Here is a 19,102-nt window from a genome sequence, read left to right as displayed (position 1 = left end):
TTTTCTCGTTAAGCATAATTTTTCATTTGGAGCCTGGAACTTTTTTTACGGCAATAACTTGCTTTTTCTACATGTAAAATTTTTTGCAAAAAAAAAAAACCATCACTACAGCATAATCTTTTGCCAAAATAAGCCTTACAGAGCAGAATTTTTCTCCCCCAGTTTGTCTAGCAACCCTGCTTTCGTTCGTAGCCCTTCATCACTTTGCTTCTTGAGGTAACCAAACTCTATATTCACCTCGCATGAAGTACAACAGCCAAACATTTCTGCTCGAAAAATAACTTTTGTCGTTGATTTAAAACTTCGATCGAATGGATCTTCGGATCGGCGAGCGATGCGCGTCGTTTCGAGAGACGGCCCACGTATCGCGATATCACAGAAAAAGGACAGGAAATGGAACCGACTAGAAGCGAGCCTCAGAGGGGCGTGGCCTCCTCGTAGAAGAACCTGTTCTTGCATCGGCAGCAGAAGAAGCAGGGTGCCGCCAGCAGCAGAAAGGGAGAGGCCATCAGGAGGAGGAAGCTGAAGCCGGCAAAGATGCCCACCACCTGCAAAAGGAGATTGTAATTCAGTGTGCTAATAAACATTATTAAATCCAAAAACATAACATGTTCAGACCTACTGACCCTTCTTCACTTTGCAAAAGCCGATTAACCCATCTTTTGCCCTTCCGCATTTTAACCTTCCCCCCCTTTGGAATGAACCATGTCCCCACTTACTTCTTATATGTCGTGACAATCGCTGAAACTCATGGCAACAAAGAGGACGCAACAAAGAACTCCTGTTTCCATTACGCTGCCTTTTGATTGGTAGATGCAAGAACTCATGGCAACAAACAGGGCGCTACTGGGAACCCCTGTTTCCTTTACGTTGCCTTTAATTTGTGGATGCATGAGCTGCATCGATTTAACACAGAAAAGTCATAAATTGTCAAGGCCCGTTAAGCGCCATCTAATGGGGCCATAAATGAACACACAGTTTTTGTGCAGTTTTTATATGCAGTATAGGAAAATTGCAATTGAATTATAATAAGAGAAAAACCAAAACTTTCAAATATGATTAAGCTAAGAAAAAGGGTGAATTAAATCAGGTACTTTCAACTCTCTATAACTCAAAGTCCAAAGGCACTGGCTAAAACCTTCCGAGTAATCGGCAATTTGAATTATCGGATTTCAATTTGAGGTTTTTTATCAATTTGAGTTCCTTTTCCAGCCTTCTTCAGAATAGTTTTTATTTTCTTTTTCAGGAGTAATGCATAATGGATATATACTTATAATTATAACACTTATAGTTTGGATAAAATTAATTATCTGTACTACGCAAAAATATCTTTACAGATAATTATTTTTATTAAAATACTTTGAAAAAGAAAGCTATTTTTGAATGCTTACATTTCTTATCACATCCTAAAACGTCATTAAGTTTGTATGTTGTAGGCCCAATTTTGTTCCTCTTGATTTCACTTCGTATTGCATTTAAGCATCTCTTTGTTCTAAAATCAGAGTATTTGAGTCAACTAGAAAATTAAAGCTATTTTTTTTTTCAATGTTTACTAAAATTTTAATTCTCTCAAAGGTTATCCAGCAGTAAAATTTTAGGATGTCAACCACGGCAAAAAGCAGTCCAAGCGGCTACTTCTTGTGTAATCTTGCAACACTGTGCATTAAGGAGCACTAATCCCCCTCTTATAAGCAGATAAGCGATATCATTGAAAACATGAAAACACTTGATTGTTTTGAGACCGAATAAAAACTTTGAGATGAAGGAATATTCGAGTTATAAGGCTTCGAGTTGTCGAGAGTCGACTGTATATGGTAGTAAACTTTGCAGATACCTACAGAACCCATGTTATTGTCAATTGTGACTTTCGAATCTCATTACCAACTCCTGAACTGTAATTTTCCCCCAGCTTGTTGGTTGAAACAGTTTATCTGCTTTCCTGATATTGAACAAAGTTTTTGTTTGACTGCACATAGATAATTTGAAAAGAATTTGTCTCATTAGTATGACATCTTATTGCCCTGATCACAAAAAGTAAGTTATATGCAGTTCAATTTATGTAAATAAGTATGTTATTATACAGTAGGTTCTCTATTTCAACTTTGAAAAGACCACAAAAAAAAAAAAAAAAACGTCTGTAAGTAGAATGTGTCTTTAAAAAGAATTTTTCTAAAACTACAGTATAGGGTCCAGCATTGTGAAAAATATTCATTAAAAAGAGAAAGTCCTTAAGTAGCGCATCATTACACAGAGAACCAACTTCAAGTGTATACAGCTCAAACTCCCATTTCACAAATTTTACTGAACTGAAAGGTACATTCATATGAAGTTTTTCTCTACACACCTGGGTTCTGTGCCATATCATGGAAGCTCTGGAATGGCCCAATTTGTTTCGACACGGACCCTTGTCATAGTGGCGTAACAGGAAATCGTCCTGCAACAAATCATAATCATGGTCAAAAAAACAGAATAAATATATACATTTAAAATTTTTTAAATTAATTATTCTACATTTTAATTTAGTCTACAAATAAACATTTTAAAGTGATTTTATTTTAAAAACAAAAATCAAAACTTAGAAACTTACTTCATTAACAACTGGGCACTTTTCTTACAACACAGTATTTTACCAGTTATCAATGTCATTAACTACCCATTGTTTTAAATTTAATCTAATTACATTTACTTTGATGAAAATAAATAAGCTGAAGATGTGGGAAATGGGAACAGAATACATGAAAGGCAGATGTTATTCAGTTGTTTATCTTACACTGCATAATCAAATGAGATGTAATTTCTATTAAAGAGAGATTTTTGCAATTATCAATACTTATTAGGCTAACTTTCTCAAAATTCAAATGAAGATTTGATCACAGCTTTAAATTACGATGCTTACCCTTTTACTAATTACAGAATTAAATAATTCAGGATATGACATGAATTTGTGATGAAAAATGCAAACAGGTGTTTTGGATTTAAAAAGAACGCCTTCATCATTTCAAGGAATGGGGTTTTGCCCTTTGGACTAACTAAATAATGTTGCCCATAACTCCCAAAGTTTTGTTTCAAAGTTGAACTTGACCAAAGTGCACTATGTCATCATATTATTCAAAACATTCACTTTTCTTTTTCACATAATTTTTTTATCTTTTTGTTTTGTTTCAAAAAAAAAAAAAAAGACTAAACCTAAATGCCTCAGCACTTATAATAGTGACAACAACCAATCAACAAAATGAAAGTTACCACTCAAAAATTTTAGCCTTCACTAAAGGCATCCCTTCATTCTGAGAATTTTCTTCCTTATTGGATGCTGTGAAGAACGAGAGTAACTTCAATTTTTTCTTCCAAAAACTATTTTATACATATCAATAAAGATTAATAATAATTAAATATTTATTTAAAAAAAAAAAAACGGATACATATAAACAGCAGAAGATTTTCTTCTCTCATTAATGTACTACCTTAATCCTGCTGCTATCCCTCAGGCATCAACATAGCCAGAAGTTTTAATAAAATTCCCTACTCATGATGGAAATGTACCAAGCTTGTCCCAACCATTACTCAAGTATGGAATTCATTTCTGATGACTTCGAAAACTGTGAACTGCATTAGAGAACCTTGCTCCATATACTCACTAGGGTTGTTCAAAAATACATGTTTAAAAAAAAAGTTTCTCCTAGGTAACGGGACACCTCTCAATATTTTTAGACTTGTGGATTGTAATATACTGGAAGCGTTTTAGCTTCCTATTTCAACTGAAAGAGGGTGCTCAACTCCCTCCCCCAAACTTCATACGAATGGGGGAGGGGGTGAAAAAAATACATTGAACTGAAAAAACAATGTTACATAATAAAATATACATTAGTAATATGCATATACATTCAATTAAAAAAATATTTCTAAACTTGTAACATTTTTGATACTACGGCTAATGTTAAAAATTAAGGGGTCATTGAGCACCCTCTTAAAATTTAGAAGCTAAAACTTTTACAGCATAATACTATTAGTAAGTCTAAAAAAAATAGGGGGATTCCTGGCACTTAAGCTTGAAAAAAAAATTTCAACCACTCTAATACTCACATCTAACGATGCGAGGCAGTGCCAGCAGAAGACGTGCTTGCATCTGTAGCACATCATCTGGGCACAACCGTCGTCCTTTTCTATCGGGATCCGGCAATTGGGACATCGTTTGATTGGACTCTCGTCGTCACTCGCAGAAAACCTGTGGATTCAAATAAGATGTCTTTTTTTCGCATTTTGTGCAAAAGCAATTTGATGACAATTTTAACATTTAAACTCCTTCTAACATTACAGTCTCCAATTCATCAATTACATGCAGGGGGGTGCACAGAAATTTTGTGACCCGTCACAAATGACTTTTACAGGTTACCCCCTATGTCCCTTCATATACTTCACACCTCATTTCAGAAATCTCGGGCCCCCTTCAGACTTGGGCCTGGGCCAACAGGTGCCCCCTCCCCTGCCCCTCTGCAAGCCATTGATTACATGGAGATTTGCTGAGTTTTAAAAGTAGTTTTTCTTCACCAACGTACTACAGATTGTACAGAATCGACAAAAAAAAAACATTACCACTTGCACCCAGCTAAAACTGGAAACTAAAAATTCAGGTATTGCCAGATATTGTCTTGTGTTCGATAATAAAAAAAGTCTGTAATTTATATATTGAGTCTGCTCAGAATGATTGATAATAATAAAAAAAAAAAAAAACACACAATTCAATATCTAGCAATAACTGAATTGTTGTCTGAGTGCACTCAATATGTGAAATACACTGCCTAAATATGAACATACTACTCAATATAGGTTGCAATGAAAACTTTCAGTTTGACTAGGCTAAAGAATCATGTGTGATCTCCTATTCTTAAATTATTTCCGTTAGCAAATTTAAAACATGGACTTTACAGCTAAAATATTTATTTTTTTTTTATACTGATGAAAATAATTTTAAAAATCCTTCTATTTCAATGATTGAAAAGCTTTTGAATACCTAAAACCAGTATAAAAGTCTAATAGTTTTATGTGTCAAAATGTCACACACAAAAAAAAAAAAGACAGTTTTTCAATTAAATTGCAAACAAAATGGAAAACTCCTTGAAAATATTTGCAACTATCTATCAAGGTCACAATCAATTTCATTCAGAAAATTAAAATAAAGAATAACAAAAGTTATTTCATGACATTCAGAGAAAGTTTAAAGTTTACAAAAGATTCGGCTCAAAATGTACTACATCATGGGGCAGGGTTTGCATATTTCCCCCCTTGAGGAAAAAAATGCCAGATCACTCACTCGATTTCTTCATTCGAGTTCTTCCTGGCATCTTCACAACTCGCCGCTCCATGATAGCCCAGCTTACAGAGGGAGCAAAACTTGGTCCTACACTGCAAGACAAATATTAAAATGCACCTGTTTGCAAGACATCCAATGCTTCAACAAAATGGTTATGTGCAAGGATTTCCAACTGTCGCACTATAGGTGTGCAAAAGGGCCATTCCACAAAAAAGCAGACATTTGTCCCACACGTGACATATCTACATTTTGTTTAAAATGTGTAATAAGCCAAATTTTTTGGCCTAAGAAATGACACGCGTGTGTGTGGTTTCTTAGGCGAAAAATCTTTATTTGTTACATTTTTAAAACATTGCTTTTGGCATAAAATATAGAGCTGTCACGCATGGGACAAAACATCTGATTTCCTGTGTAATGACCCACTACTTGTATCTTTTCAAAATTACCAGAAGAAAGTAATTAGCAGGAAAGCAAAGTATATATGTAATAAATTTTCAACAACAGAATTGAAGGATATATTGCTAGAATTAAGAACTCGGAAGCTAATGTCCAAAAGTGTGTCCCACACTTGACAGGTAAACTTCATTGAAAATATACCAATTAAAAAATAAATTAGAAAAAAAATTTTTGCTTTCCAAATTGTTTTTGCTAAGTACAAAAAAATTTGCGAGTCACGATCGAAGTACTTTTGAGTCAAGTACGTACTTTCACACGAGTCAAGTACTTTCACTAGGTCAACAAATTTTTAACTACCAGCCCTTATTAATTTGTGTATAGATGAAATTATAAGGAAAATGCAGTTAAAACTGGGATCACCAAAAACTATATTTCACCCTAAGAGAAAGAAGTGTGCTCCAATGTTATTTAATATAAAAATTATTTTAATGTATTAAAATGAACAGCTATCTGAAACAAAATGGTAAACTAGCAGAGGAAGAGTGATCTTACAACTTCTAATTAAATCTTAAGTATAGTTGGGGCAAACCTAACCTGGCAGCATCATAATGGATCTACGTAGTTTTCACAATGCTGCCAGGTTAGGTTTTCTTCAACAATAGATGAGCTGTGGTTCATTCATACACTACTTTTTAAAATGCTAAATTAGGTAAGAATTTCAGCAAAAAGGTCCCAATGAATTTATAATAAACATACATCCTTCAAAAGTAACACTCATTTGGTTTATTTAAAATTTAAAAAAGATGCGTATCTATTATATTTACTCATACAAACAAACTATACAAGTTAAGTTTACTTATGTAAACTAATCAATCGTTCAGAGGATGTTTGAAGAATACATTGAACTCATGCCTCTCATGCAATGTATGTTTCTGCTATCAAGGCTGGTTTTGCCTTTCAACCGCTCCGCGCAAAAGTGAAAACTTGTGCCCCTTTTGAACTGCGTATATAAAGATAAATAAATAATTAAATACAATAAATAAATAAATACATGCTCTTTTTTTTACATTTTTAAGCAAACTCCCAAAATGTGTCAAAGTAACTTGGTAACTAATGTAAGTATTTATAATAATTTTCAAAATGGTTAAAAGATTTGATTCTAGTGATTTTAAAAACAGCTAAACAGTTACCAAGCTAATTTTTCGTTCATAAGACAGCGGTCTGAGAGAAAATACAAATATACAAATACAAATGTGACGACCAGCAACAGGCTCTGGGCCCAGCTAGGCTGGTCCTAGTCAATCAATTAGTCCCCAATGAAGATCAATGGCCCTCTTAAAGCTATCCACCCCCTTGCTCATTACCGTCACTTCCGGTAAGCTATTCCAAGTGCCCTCGACCCTGCTAAAGTAGTAGTTTTTCCTGATTTCCAAGTTAGCCTGAGATTTAAATAGCTTAAAACAATGACCCTTTGTCCTGCTTTCCCCGCAAAAATTTAATCCATTTACATCTTTCATTTTGATAAATTTAAATAACTGAATCATGTCCCCTCTGACTCTCCTTTGCTCCAGGCTATACATGTTAAGCCTATTAAGTCTGGTATCATAATCTAAATCTGAGAGTCCCCTTACTAATTTAGTTACCCTTCTTTGAACCCTTTCCAATACAAAAATATCTTTCTTCAGATAAGGCGACCAAAACTGAACAGCATACTCCAAATGAGGTCTTACTAAACTCCTATATAAAGGCAGAAGAACTTTCTTAGATTTGTTTGAAATAGATCTATTGATGAACCCAAGCATTTTGTTGGCTTTGTTACTAGCAATACTGCACTGTTGACTAAACTTGAAGTCCTGATTTATAAAGACACCCAGATCCATAACATTTTCTGCCTGATTTATGACTGAACCCTGTAAACGATATCTCATACGCTTATTTCCATGACCTAAGTGTAGCACTTGACATTTCCCTACCTTAACTGCCATCCCCCATTTATCTGCCCACTTCGTAATATGATCAAAATCCTCTTGAAGCTGATTTACTTGTTCTTCATTTTCGACAATCCCCATAACTTTTACATCATCAGCAAAACAATTCATGCTAATGGATCTAACGTCTGATTTAAGAGGAAGTCCTTACTAGAATAAGGGTGAGAATGGTAAAGAACTAATAACCTCACTACCGGTTACTTAAGAAATTGAGTTAAAGTGTTTAAAAACTTATAACTTAAATATAAAATCTTTCTCTGGGTTGCAGATTTTGAATAATCAATTTACTGTAAGAGTCACAGAATATCTCCTATGTGGAGAGTTATTCCATATGTTTTGAAGCAGTTGAAAACGCTGCATATACTTCATTTCAATTTTCCACAGGTAGCAAAAAAAAAAAAAAGGCAACTTACCGAGATGCAGAAGACACAGACTCCCAGGTTGGGATCGGGGGACGGTCGGAAAGAGCAGATGGTCTCACAGCCCACAGAAGGACACCACACGCGGTTGGGATCCAGTTCCACATCTGAAAAATCAAAACACATTTGTTTTTGTAAGACTTAAAAGTGAAGAAACACCAGAGGTGAAAGGGAAAATTTCAATAATTGTTCAAGTTTCAATTTCAGTACATAACATTTAAAGTTTATGGTTTAAAAGCATTTATTATACTTACACTGTCGTTGGTTGGTTGGTAATTGGGACAAGATTTTTTATCGTTATCAAAAACAAAAATAAACAATAGTAACTACAAATGTGAGTGTTAATAAATTTATTTCAAGCCTGAATCTAAGCAAGCATCTAATTGTGGAAAATGGACTTTTGTAACCTTTACAAACTTTACAGATAATACAAGATGTTGAAGCTCTCTTCGAAATAAATGACATAATATATTATATTGAATTAATAAGCATTTTCCATATCAATAATCATTTTTAACAAAAATGAAATCATTTATATCAAAAGTAAGAGTTTTTAATAAATGTGAGAAATAACTATGAAATTTATCGTCACTTTGCTTTAGTGATCGAATATAGTAGCCTCTTGATTTATCTTTCTCTTTCAAGTCATCAATTTGAAAACTATTTTTTCACCTTATACTTGTTTATATCGCACTGTCTTATCAGCTTGGGGGTTTAGGTGTGCAAATGGGTCAACTTTTTGATAATTACTGAAAATAAAGTGAGTAATCTAAATATATAAAAATCTCCTGTAACTGTGTTAGTGTTTGAACTCCTCTGAAATGGCTCAACTGATTTCCATGGAAATTTTATGTATATTTGGCAGGTATGAGAATAAGTCGTAAAGTATATTTCATACCACTAGGTAATCGGGTTGTCCCTATCCAGAACTTTTTTTTTTTTTGAAAATCAGTGTTGAAATCCATTGTAAAACGCATTGTTGAAATTCATTGTAGAAACCATTGTTGAGAATTATAGTAGAAACCATAGTTAAAACTATTGTGGAAAATCATTGTAAAAGCCCTTGGTTAAATTAATTAAACATTTTATTTGTAGACAAACAGAAGATGGCAACAATTTTTTTTTTAAAATCATTAACAGTTTTCCAATGTTTTTTGGAGTATCACGTCATTTTGACATTTTATTCTGCATTTATTTTGTATCACAATGCAGTGCATGCCAAATTTGTCTATTTGTGTGTGTAACGAGTGTTTTTTTTTTTTTAATCGGTGATCATCGTCTACAGCGCTCCATTTTTTTTCTGTCAAAGGTCTCATCTTTATACTTACAATACATTCGTTATTTTTTAATTAACAACCAAAATATTCACTAGAAAATATTTATATGGCAGAGCAACATTTGCTGGGACAGCTAGAAGTAATTATAAAATTAATAATTATTAAAGTTACACTTTAATTTCAAGGCTGAACCTAAGCAAGCATTCATTTGCAGATTTTAGAGCTGTAAAGAGCAAAATGGTGTGAGTAAATTTTTTTTTATAATTTGTGCTTACACCTTGAAAAATTCCGTTCAACATCTTTCTGCTTCATGGAAAAGCGTGTAACTTTAGGTTCATTCATTTGCCGATAGACAGTAATGGTAAAACAGAACAGAAGCAGTGATTTGTGCAAAAGTGGCTACTAAGCAGTTCAATAATTCAATATCTTCTTTTATTGACTCACATCACTGTCGCTCTCAACTGCTCAAATAATACAGGTTTTCAAGGCTCTCCTTAATCATCATTTAGCCATTTTAGGAGCTTTCTTTCTACCAAAAAAATTAGTTGTGCTACAAGAAATAAATACCATTGTGTAGAAAAGCATACAACGTTGTTTTAATGCACAAAATTTGCAGCGCTATGTCCAAATTTGAGAGGGGATAAAAAACTTATTATGCTAATTTTATGACATTGTACTCTTAAATAGGGTTTTTAAAGTATTAAACCTAGCATTTTATACAAAATCCCTTAAGCTAATAAAAATTCATTGAGAGACTAATACACTGACCATTCAGTAAAAAAAAAGAAAAAGAATGCAAATTAAAAAATAACATCAACTATGTACTTCTTAAAATTTTGCTTACTAAACATTGCTTAAAGAAGTTCATGTTATTTAGCTAAGCTTTATACAATACAAAAAGTCTATTAAAAAATAATACAAGAAATCAAATTTATTTTAAAATTTGTCATCTGAACAGCATTAAGAAAAAGAAAAGAGCAAGAATGAGTTTCCAGTAAATTAATCACTCACCTAAATTTAGTTTGTACCTCTCAAACATGTAGTATGCATCCTCTCCGGCTATTTCACGAATCTGTGGGGAAAGACAAAACTTGTAAATATACCACAATTTTTATTTAATTGATGCGTTTAAGAAAAAAAAAACTTTTAAAAATAAATGAAATTAATTTTTATAGATGAGCAGCATACACTAATTAAATAATTCTTTTAAAAAGTAAACAAATAAGAAAATATAACCTCTTCAGAATGAAAAAAAATTTTTCAACACGAATGCAAGAGTGTTAGGGATTAATTATATTAGGAGGATTGTTTATTATTGCATATTTGGTAGACCCTCATTTAGGCAGGCTTATTTTGAAGATTTGATTATAAACAGTTTAAAGATTTAGCATCTTCATTTTGTTTTACGCCGATAAGTTTCGATTTTGCGTGGATGCAGCATTGAACAAATAAAATTTTCCCCTCTTCAAAATCCAAACTCTTGAGATTGCAGATAACATGCAGTAAACCGCATTTCGGCAAACTAATAAGCGAGCTTGAGTCACTGGAAACATTTGTTTCGATTGATTCCGGATATTTTTCCAGATGCAAAGTTATTAAACTCACACACTTCAGAGCTCACTGAAAGAAAAGCTCTTAGAACTGACAAAGGAGGACTGAATCAACAAGGATAACGAAATTGATGACACACAACCAAAAACGTTCACGTTGAAAATTTTGAGCCCATTTGGCAAAGGGCAAAGACAAAAGATCTTTCTGATTTGTTAGTGAAGGAAGATCCGGGTGTGTGATCATGAATGTGTTAAAGCCGTACAAAGAACTACAGAGAAAAATAGTTAATGACTGCCAAAAGACTATCATAACCAACTTTTTGCATCAACAACAAGTTTATTCATGCTTTCTTTAGGCACATTGGGCATATGTATCGAAATACTTACACATTAAACTTATTAAATACTCGTGCATCATTAGAATGAAGTACTATATTGTCCATGGAACCTAACAACTATTATTACATGATTTTGATTTACGAGGGACTTTCGTGGAATGTAATGCTGACTTAAAAGAAGACTACTGTATTTTGTTAATACAACAAATGTTGAAACAAAATATTTTTATCTCAAAGGGAGAGTTAACTTTGCAGAACTTATCAAAGCCTAACAAGATCTAGTTTAAATAGTGCCCTATAATGTAGTTGCAGAGTGTAGGTGGAGGAATATGCACACAAAAAAATACTAATAATTCAAATTACCTTGACTTAATTCATACTTGGGGATTATGTACAAAATGAAGTCCATGGAGAATATGCATAAATAAGCAAATAAATGATTTAAAATTATAAATTAAATTCATTTACTCTCGAGGCTTAAAAAACATTTCATTAGCATAGCCTTTAAATTCATTTTGCAATAGGACAGTTTGTGTTGACAGTCATTTAGCAAGTAAAAATCAAAGTTAGCATTCGGTTGGCTATTTCAGTTATGTTTCAAATTGCCTTTTGGATAGCATAGCGCAAACAGTCTACACTGCTGGCCGAAAAACTAAAGAAACAGTAACTTAAACGAGGGGGGAAACATCATCTGTGGGAACATTATTACAGGGGTGCCCACCTGGGGAGGGATAAGGAGCATGGTGCAAACTGCACCATTGAAATTTTTAGGGGGATTGTTTCAAAGGGTACTTTTTTTTAAGGAGGAAAGGGGATTTGGAGGGGGAGTTTGTAGTATTTGGGGGAAGTGTACCCTTGCTCTTGGGGATGGGGGGGGGCAGAGCCGGCCTTAAGCCGATTAGAGCAAAAGGACCCAATTGGGCCCCGCGCCAGCAGGGGCCCCGTACTAACAAAACCTTTTTTTTTCATTCCTCACGAAAATAAATGAGAAAAAAATTAAATAAAAAGTTCAAATGAACTTAACTGATATTAATTATTGGTATTTAATCTGGAAGTATGGAGCTACTTTCAGTGCGATTAAGGGAGTAGGGGAATTTCCTGTAGCTTTTAGCATCTCTATTAAAGTTAGCAAAATATATTTCCAAAACTACTGGTTTCAAATAAATTTCTAGAAGAAAAAATGAAAATATATAGTCAGTTGTACATTTTAAAATTCACATCCAAGGCCGCACCCGCTGTACCCTATAACTTCTGGTCAAAAGAAAGGAACTAAGAGTGGAGAACCAATGTACAATTTTTTTATGATTATCGGCAATTAATACAATGAGCAATAACATAATAGCCAAGGGTCCCTATCCCAGGATCTTCCTCTTCATGGGCAATGCGGAAATTGCCTTGAGACCCCGAAATTTTAGGAATTTCCAAAGCTATCTACTATTTCATTTATAAATTTATTATTATTATTATTATTTTTTTTTTTTACTTTGCTTGTGTTGATAAAAATGCTAAAACTCAACAGCAATGACAATTTCTCTAATATACAATTAACACTGACATTGGTGCAATTCCGAAAAATAAATAAATAATTGAATAAATAATAAACCTCAAATAATGCATGCTTGATATGCGTAAAACATCTCCATAACAATTCTTTTTTTTTTTTTTGACTTATCTCGGGCATGTTTAGCAATGCTAAACAACCCCCATGAATCCAAATATCTGCAAAAAATCCAAGAACAGCAATGGGTCACTAAGGACCTCATCCTTCGAAAAACCCAAACAAGATAGAATGTGCTCAGGTGAAACCTCTCCGGCAGAGCACCAGTGACACTCCGGAAAAGTCTTGATATTCCCAGAGAATCTAAGAGCTTATAAATATTAGCTCTTAATGTGGGCGACAAGACCAGCCTGGACATTCTGAGCCTACTACATACTCTCTCATCAAGACATACAATTCACTTTCAATGGATCCCTTCCCACGTTGGAGTTGAGGGTAACGAAAGGGCTGACTTTTTGGCTAGATCTGCTGCTGCGGAGGGTGTGAGCCCTTGTGGAGATCTTACTTTCAGTGAGATCTCCACAATTTCAAAAATGGAGCTCAATCGCCAATTTAAAACACCTCCCAGACACGCCTGGTATTTTGCAAATTGTCCTGGTGAGTCCTTTAGACTCAAGGGTAGACTCCTCCAGACAACATATTCGAGATTCCTGAGTGGCCATAACAATTCTAAAGAACACAAATTGCCTACAGCTTCCATTCTTCTCCTAACGCTTATACATACAGCCTGGAATTAGGTTTTTCAATCTTCAATGCCAAAAAATTTCTTGGGGCAGCTACCAAATCCAGATATTTCTTCTAACGTGACCGAATGTACGTTTTTAAGAATTCAATCAAAAAAAAAAAAAAAAAATCAGGAGAAGGCTACTCGAGCGCCTATTTGAACGCCCTCCCTTACCTCAACTTTATCACAAAAAACTGACAAAAATTACATCATTAAGTTTTCAATTTTAAAACATTTTCAAGGAAGGAAGATTCTTAAGTTACACAACCCTCTTCCCCTCCTTCTCCTTTAATGTCTCCAAAGGTAGCCTAAAATAGTATTTTGAAAATTTAAATTTCGAAAGATTTCGGGGGGAAGGTCTCTGAATCCCTTTTCCTAACTAATGACCCATTTCCTTCGCATCAGGGCAGCCTAAAATTTCCCTTTTAGAAAATACTGCCCTCGAACCCTTCCTTCCCATGGGTAGCATAAAATTGATTTCAGTTTCAAAAAAAATTCCTGAAGGAATCCTTTCGCTTTTTCTCTGTTGTTCCCAAACAGGGTCTAAAATTGCGTTTTTCGACTTCAATATCGAAAATTTTTCGAAGAGTACCGAATCCCCTAACGTTATCGATGAACGATGATAGTACAAATTGCGCATTAAAGCCTTTGATTTTGAAAGTTTTTCGTAGGGAATCACCAAACTCCCTTTATTCTCTATCTTCATCAAACATCACCTAACTGGGATTAAAATTTCGGAAAAAATTAGGGCATAAAAAATTTAGGGCATAGCAAAAAATAGTAGGAAGGGAACCTCCGGCTCTTCCCCCCTTTCCCTTAGTTTTAACAAAAAAAAATTGCTGAAATTTGCGGTTTCAGACGACAACTTCCGGGAGCCGTTCGCAGTTTATCTGATCTCTAATGTCCCCCCCCCCCCCAACCTCACGTCCATACCAAAACTACCTTCTTAAACTTCAGTTTCGAAAAATTTCTAAGAGCTCCCTGTTCCCTACAACTCCGTTCTTTGTACTTCTGACATAACAAAGACTGTCTAAAATTGCTTTTTTAGAACTGGTAAATTTTGGTGCATTTTGCTTTTCCGTTAAAACTATAAATTGCGCACATAGGCGACTCGTACGCATAGGCGGATTTAACACTGAGTTCCTGGGGGGGCAGGATTTTTTTCCAGCAACATTTTAAATTGTTCCGCCCCCCCCCCCATGTTTTGGTCTGTTTTCCTGTGATGCATAAGGCTATGCTTTACTTTTTTTTGTGTGTGTTGTTTTCATTAAAGTGTGTTTTCATGCTGTCATTTTTGAATTGACCTTAAGAGAGGTGACTGGTATCAAGAGAGTGACGCAAGACTCCCTTTTAAGTAGGATATAGAATAACTCCAATTTTAGGGGTCCGGGGGTTCCTCCCCTGGGAAGAAATTTTGCAAAATGGATATGAAGTTCTGCATTTTGAAGCATTATAAGGGTTAATTGGATAGACAAAAATCTCAGAAAAAAAATAGACAAATAACTTTTCTAAAAAAGTTTTATGATTTAAATGTACTTTGTGATGAAAGTTAATACTTTAAAAGAAATGCTGTACAGATTTAGAAAATATGTAACATGAGAGTAACATACTACTTATTAGAACAATTCATAATTTATACACTTGATAAAAAATAAAATAGAAGCACACTTTGCTTAGGAGTCTCAAAGACTTGTCTAATTATTTTCAAGATTTGGTTGGTTACATTTGGTGTTTTAGCAAAAGAGCCCTAGTAGGCTATGCTGCGCCAATTCTTTTCAAGGATTTTAGAATATTTAATGGTTTAAGGCACCTCATTTGCACTTTCCAGTCTCTGAAATTGAGTACTAGATTATACAGTTGCACAGTATTATTCAAACTTTGTAAAACAAAAAAAAAAAAAACAGTTAAGTTTAAAAGAAAAAAATTAACTATAGAATTTTTTCATTACAATAACCTTTTTTTTTTTTTAATTATAAGCAGTGCAGAAAACAAAAAGGAATAGAGGTAGTGTATCATTTTTTTCTGGGCTAAACAGATGAACAATATGCAGTAGAAGCAAGATAAAAGCAATCAATACAAAAGAATTTCCAAAATACCATAAATTCCATAAATTGATTTAATAAATAGCAAGATATAAAACATGTGAGTCACAAAAAGTTATTTCAAGTAATATGTTAAAAACGTAAGAACCATGATTTTTACACTTTTGATGCAGGATGTAGCAAGGTGCTGAATTTGACATATTTCGGCACTCCTTCCCCTACCATTTGTTAGAAATTTTAAAATTTAAGGTTTGTAGCCACACGTTTCCCAAAAATTCACGGTTTTCAAGCACTTGAAGTTGAGATTAGTTTTTTCAAGCACTTTCCATTTTTTAAGGAACAAATCATGCAATTTTTTGCGAAATACTGACCCACTTCAAAGCAGTGGTCCGAAGCTGTAGCTTGTTTATCTTATAGGCAAATCCGGCACTAAGGTAGGTGCGGGTATTAAGGCCTGTCGGGTAATAAGGCCTAAACAGCGAAAATATAATTTAAAATGGTTGTGGCCGCTCAAAAACGCTATCGTAGATAGTTTACACTCCCAGATGGCACCTCAAACTGGTCGCAACGCCATGCTCAGTTGTTTTGACCAGCGAGCCCAGATTCATTTTCACGGAACGCTTGTAAGACACGAATAATAAAAAATCATCAGATTGAAATGTAAGTAATTTTTGTAATATCATACTTTTATGCATAGTTTTGCGCTACAGTTATCTGTCGTGAATGCTTCTATCGATATTTCATGTCTGAGGGAAATAATATGATCGAATTATTGTACTTTTTTGTATTTTTTTAAATTCGACGTCAGCGGCTAATAAGGCCTACGAAAGTTGACCGTAGTCCTTATTATACTCCTTTTTTTGTAACGTAGTTTTTCAGCTGTGCATCTTATTTTGAACCTTTCTCAACATGGTATGAGTGTTTATTAGTAATTGCGGCTGTTTACGACTTGGTTCAATCTTATTTTAGTGCCTACATCACGATGCCCCCCAAACGAGCACTGTGGTCTGATAATGACTTAGTGTCGGCTGTCCAAGCAGTAAGAGGAGGTATGCTGAGCTCATATAAAGCAGCTGTGAGGTATAATGTTCCCAGGAGAACCATTAGAAACCATCTCCAGACCGGAAGTTTGAAAAAAACACTTGGTAGAAAATCTATTCTCAGTGATGACCAGGAAGCTGATCTTGTCATCAGAATTTTGAGGTTTGCTGAAGTAGGGTTGCCTGTGACACCACATATTCTCCGACGCTTGGTTTATAAATTTGGGAGCTTAATAACATAAAGCATAATTTTAATAAACTTGCTAAAGTTGCTGGTAAAGATTGGTTTAAAGCATTTATGAAAAGACACCCGGAAATATCTAGACGAAAAGCTCAATTTATGAACCCGGCCAGAACTCAAAAGCTTAACAAAAAAGTCTTCGGAACACGCCGAAAGTGTCACAATAGCTGGATGTGTAAATGCATTTGGTACTGCTATACCACCAATGATAATATTTAAAGGCAAACGGTTGAAGACAGAATTATATGACAATTTGCCACCGGGTTCTTTGGTAGAAAAATCTACAAAGGGTTATATGACTAATGAACTTTTTACAGAATTTCTAAAGCACCTATCTAGATTTAAAAGTGCAGGAAAGTCCCTTTTAATATTTCATGGAGCGGCTTGCCACCTAGACTTAACAATCGTTGAAGTCGCCGATTCTCTCGATATATCATTATACGGTTTACCTTCGAACACCACTCATACACTCCAACCCCTTGATAAAGCCGTCTATCGATCATTTGAACACCACTGGGATGCAGAAGTTTTATGATTTATAGAACAAATCCCAAACAAAAAGCTCACCAAGGCACCGTTTAATGTTATTCTTTCAAATGTCTGGTCTAAATGCATGACACATAGTAACATTACAAGCGGCTTTAAAGCCACTGGTTTGTATCCATTGAATCCACAGGCTATTTCAGAAACAGCTTTTGCTCCGTCTGTATTAACAGAAATTCCAGCTCCCGAAGCTGACAAATTTCAAGAAAAAAATTCGCAACCTCGCACCTCCCTCACGCCAATAACCCCAAGGCCTTCCACATCGACAGCACAAGATGAAATAATTAATAGTACCAAAAACAAACTTCCTGGAACGACGTACGGCATGGTTTACGGTTCTAGTTCGGACGATGAAGAAGACAATGTACCACTAGCCCAACTAAAAAAAAAAGCATTTCAGGAGCTTATGCGTACTCCAGTAAAAAATACTGAAAAAACATCAATTTAAAGAAGATAATCTATTAATTATCGAGGAATTAAAAGTCACCAAAGAAACTGTTTGAAGAATATAGAAAAGAGAAAAAAGCAAAAAATGACGTCAACCTTCAAAGAAAGACGATAAAAAAAAATACCAAAAAAAAAAAAAAGATGCTAATTGGTACTGTCACGCTTGTGAGGAGGATAAAATGATCGACATGAGGCCCTGTTCAAAATGCAACAGGTGGTATCATGAACAATGCGTCGGTTTGACAGCCGATGACGAAGATATTTTTGAGTGCCCTGACGGCTGTTATTTTTTATTGAGCAATCACGATTGCTTATTGCTTTCATTTGACTGTCTTTGGCGTTGTGGTTCCTTTTTCAGCTTGGACCAGGGCTGCAGCACCACCGTCCACCGGCGGCGGCGCGGCTGGTCCTGAGCAGCGGTGGATTTCGTCCCCCGAAATCCACCTTTGCTGGGCGGTGGCGTCCATGTCCCACACACACGAACGCCTACACACACACACGAACGCCTACACACACACACACACAAACGCCTACACACACACACGAACGCCTACACACACACACACACGAACTCCTACACGCACACGCACGTACACAACACTCACTCACACACATGCATACATACACTTACGCACCCACACACATGCGCCTACACAAACACACACGCTCGTGATTGCGAAAAGCATAATTTGAATTCAAGATGCCAAAAATTTAAATTAATTTTTTCAATTTTTTTTTTTGTTATTTTGAAGATTTTCAGCATGAGTAATGCTTAAGGATATTACAAATGATTTCAATTACCAATGTTAATAGCTTATTTTGATTATTTACGAGTGTTAAAATATTAGGCCTTATTACCCTACCGTAGTATAATAAGGCCTAATTGCAAGGTTTTTTAAAATAATTAATTTTATGTTTGTTTTCGGCAAGAAAGGCCGTTTTTTGTTATTTTCGTGTAGTAATTGAATGGTACTTTAATTAAATTTGCAATTTGCTGATTCGGATCCTTTTCTTCCCATTTTATTCCAAATCTCCCTTAGGTAGGCCTTATTACCCGCACCTACCTATATGTAATTCCCTCTTACCTGCAGATTTTTGTAATTTTTACGAAAATTCGTCAGTTTTTACGATTAAAGGATTTTTACAATTTTACCAATCTGAACTTGTGAATCCAGAAGGTTCTTCAAAATCTTTCGTCTGTAACAACACAAAATATCTAGTTTTTGAAGTC

At 34.7% G+C, this 19,102-nt stretch overlaps 1 protein-coding gene across 1 annotated transcript in view; it reads right to left on the bottom strand.

The window, feature by feature from the left end:
• Positions 1–337: 337 nt before the first annotated feature.
• Positions 338–19,102, bottom strand: part of LOC129216813 (probable E3 ubiquitin-protein ligase RNF144A-A) — a 33,803-nt gene continuing 15,038 nt past the window's right edge. The window contains exons 3-8 of the mRNA XM_054851029.1: positions 10,400–10,460; positions 8,106–8,218; positions 5,309–5,400; positions 4,081–4,222; positions 2,345–2,434; positions 338–548 (exon numbers count right to left, since the gene is read on the bottom strand). Coding sequence (XP_054707004.1) covers positions 417–548; positions 2,345–2,434; positions 4,081–4,222; positions 5,309–5,400; positions 8,106–8,218; positions 10,400–10,460 — 630 coding nt within the window. The 3' untranslated portion in view covers positions 338–416. The remainder of the gene's footprint in view (positions 549–2,344; positions 2,435–4,080; positions 4,223–5,308; positions 5,401–8,105; positions 8,219–10,399; positions 10,461–19,102) is intronic.

The sequence above is a fragment of the Uloborus diversus genome, chromosome 2, assembly GCF_026930045.1.
Source record: "Uloborus diversus isolate 005 chromosome 2, Udiv.v.3.1, whole genome shotgun sequence".
Classification (NCBI taxonomy): Eukaryota; Metazoa; Arthropoda; class Arachnida; order Araneae; family Uloboridae; genus Uloborus; species Uloborus diversus.
This window is presented reverse-complemented; position numbering and strand designations above follow the sequence as displayed.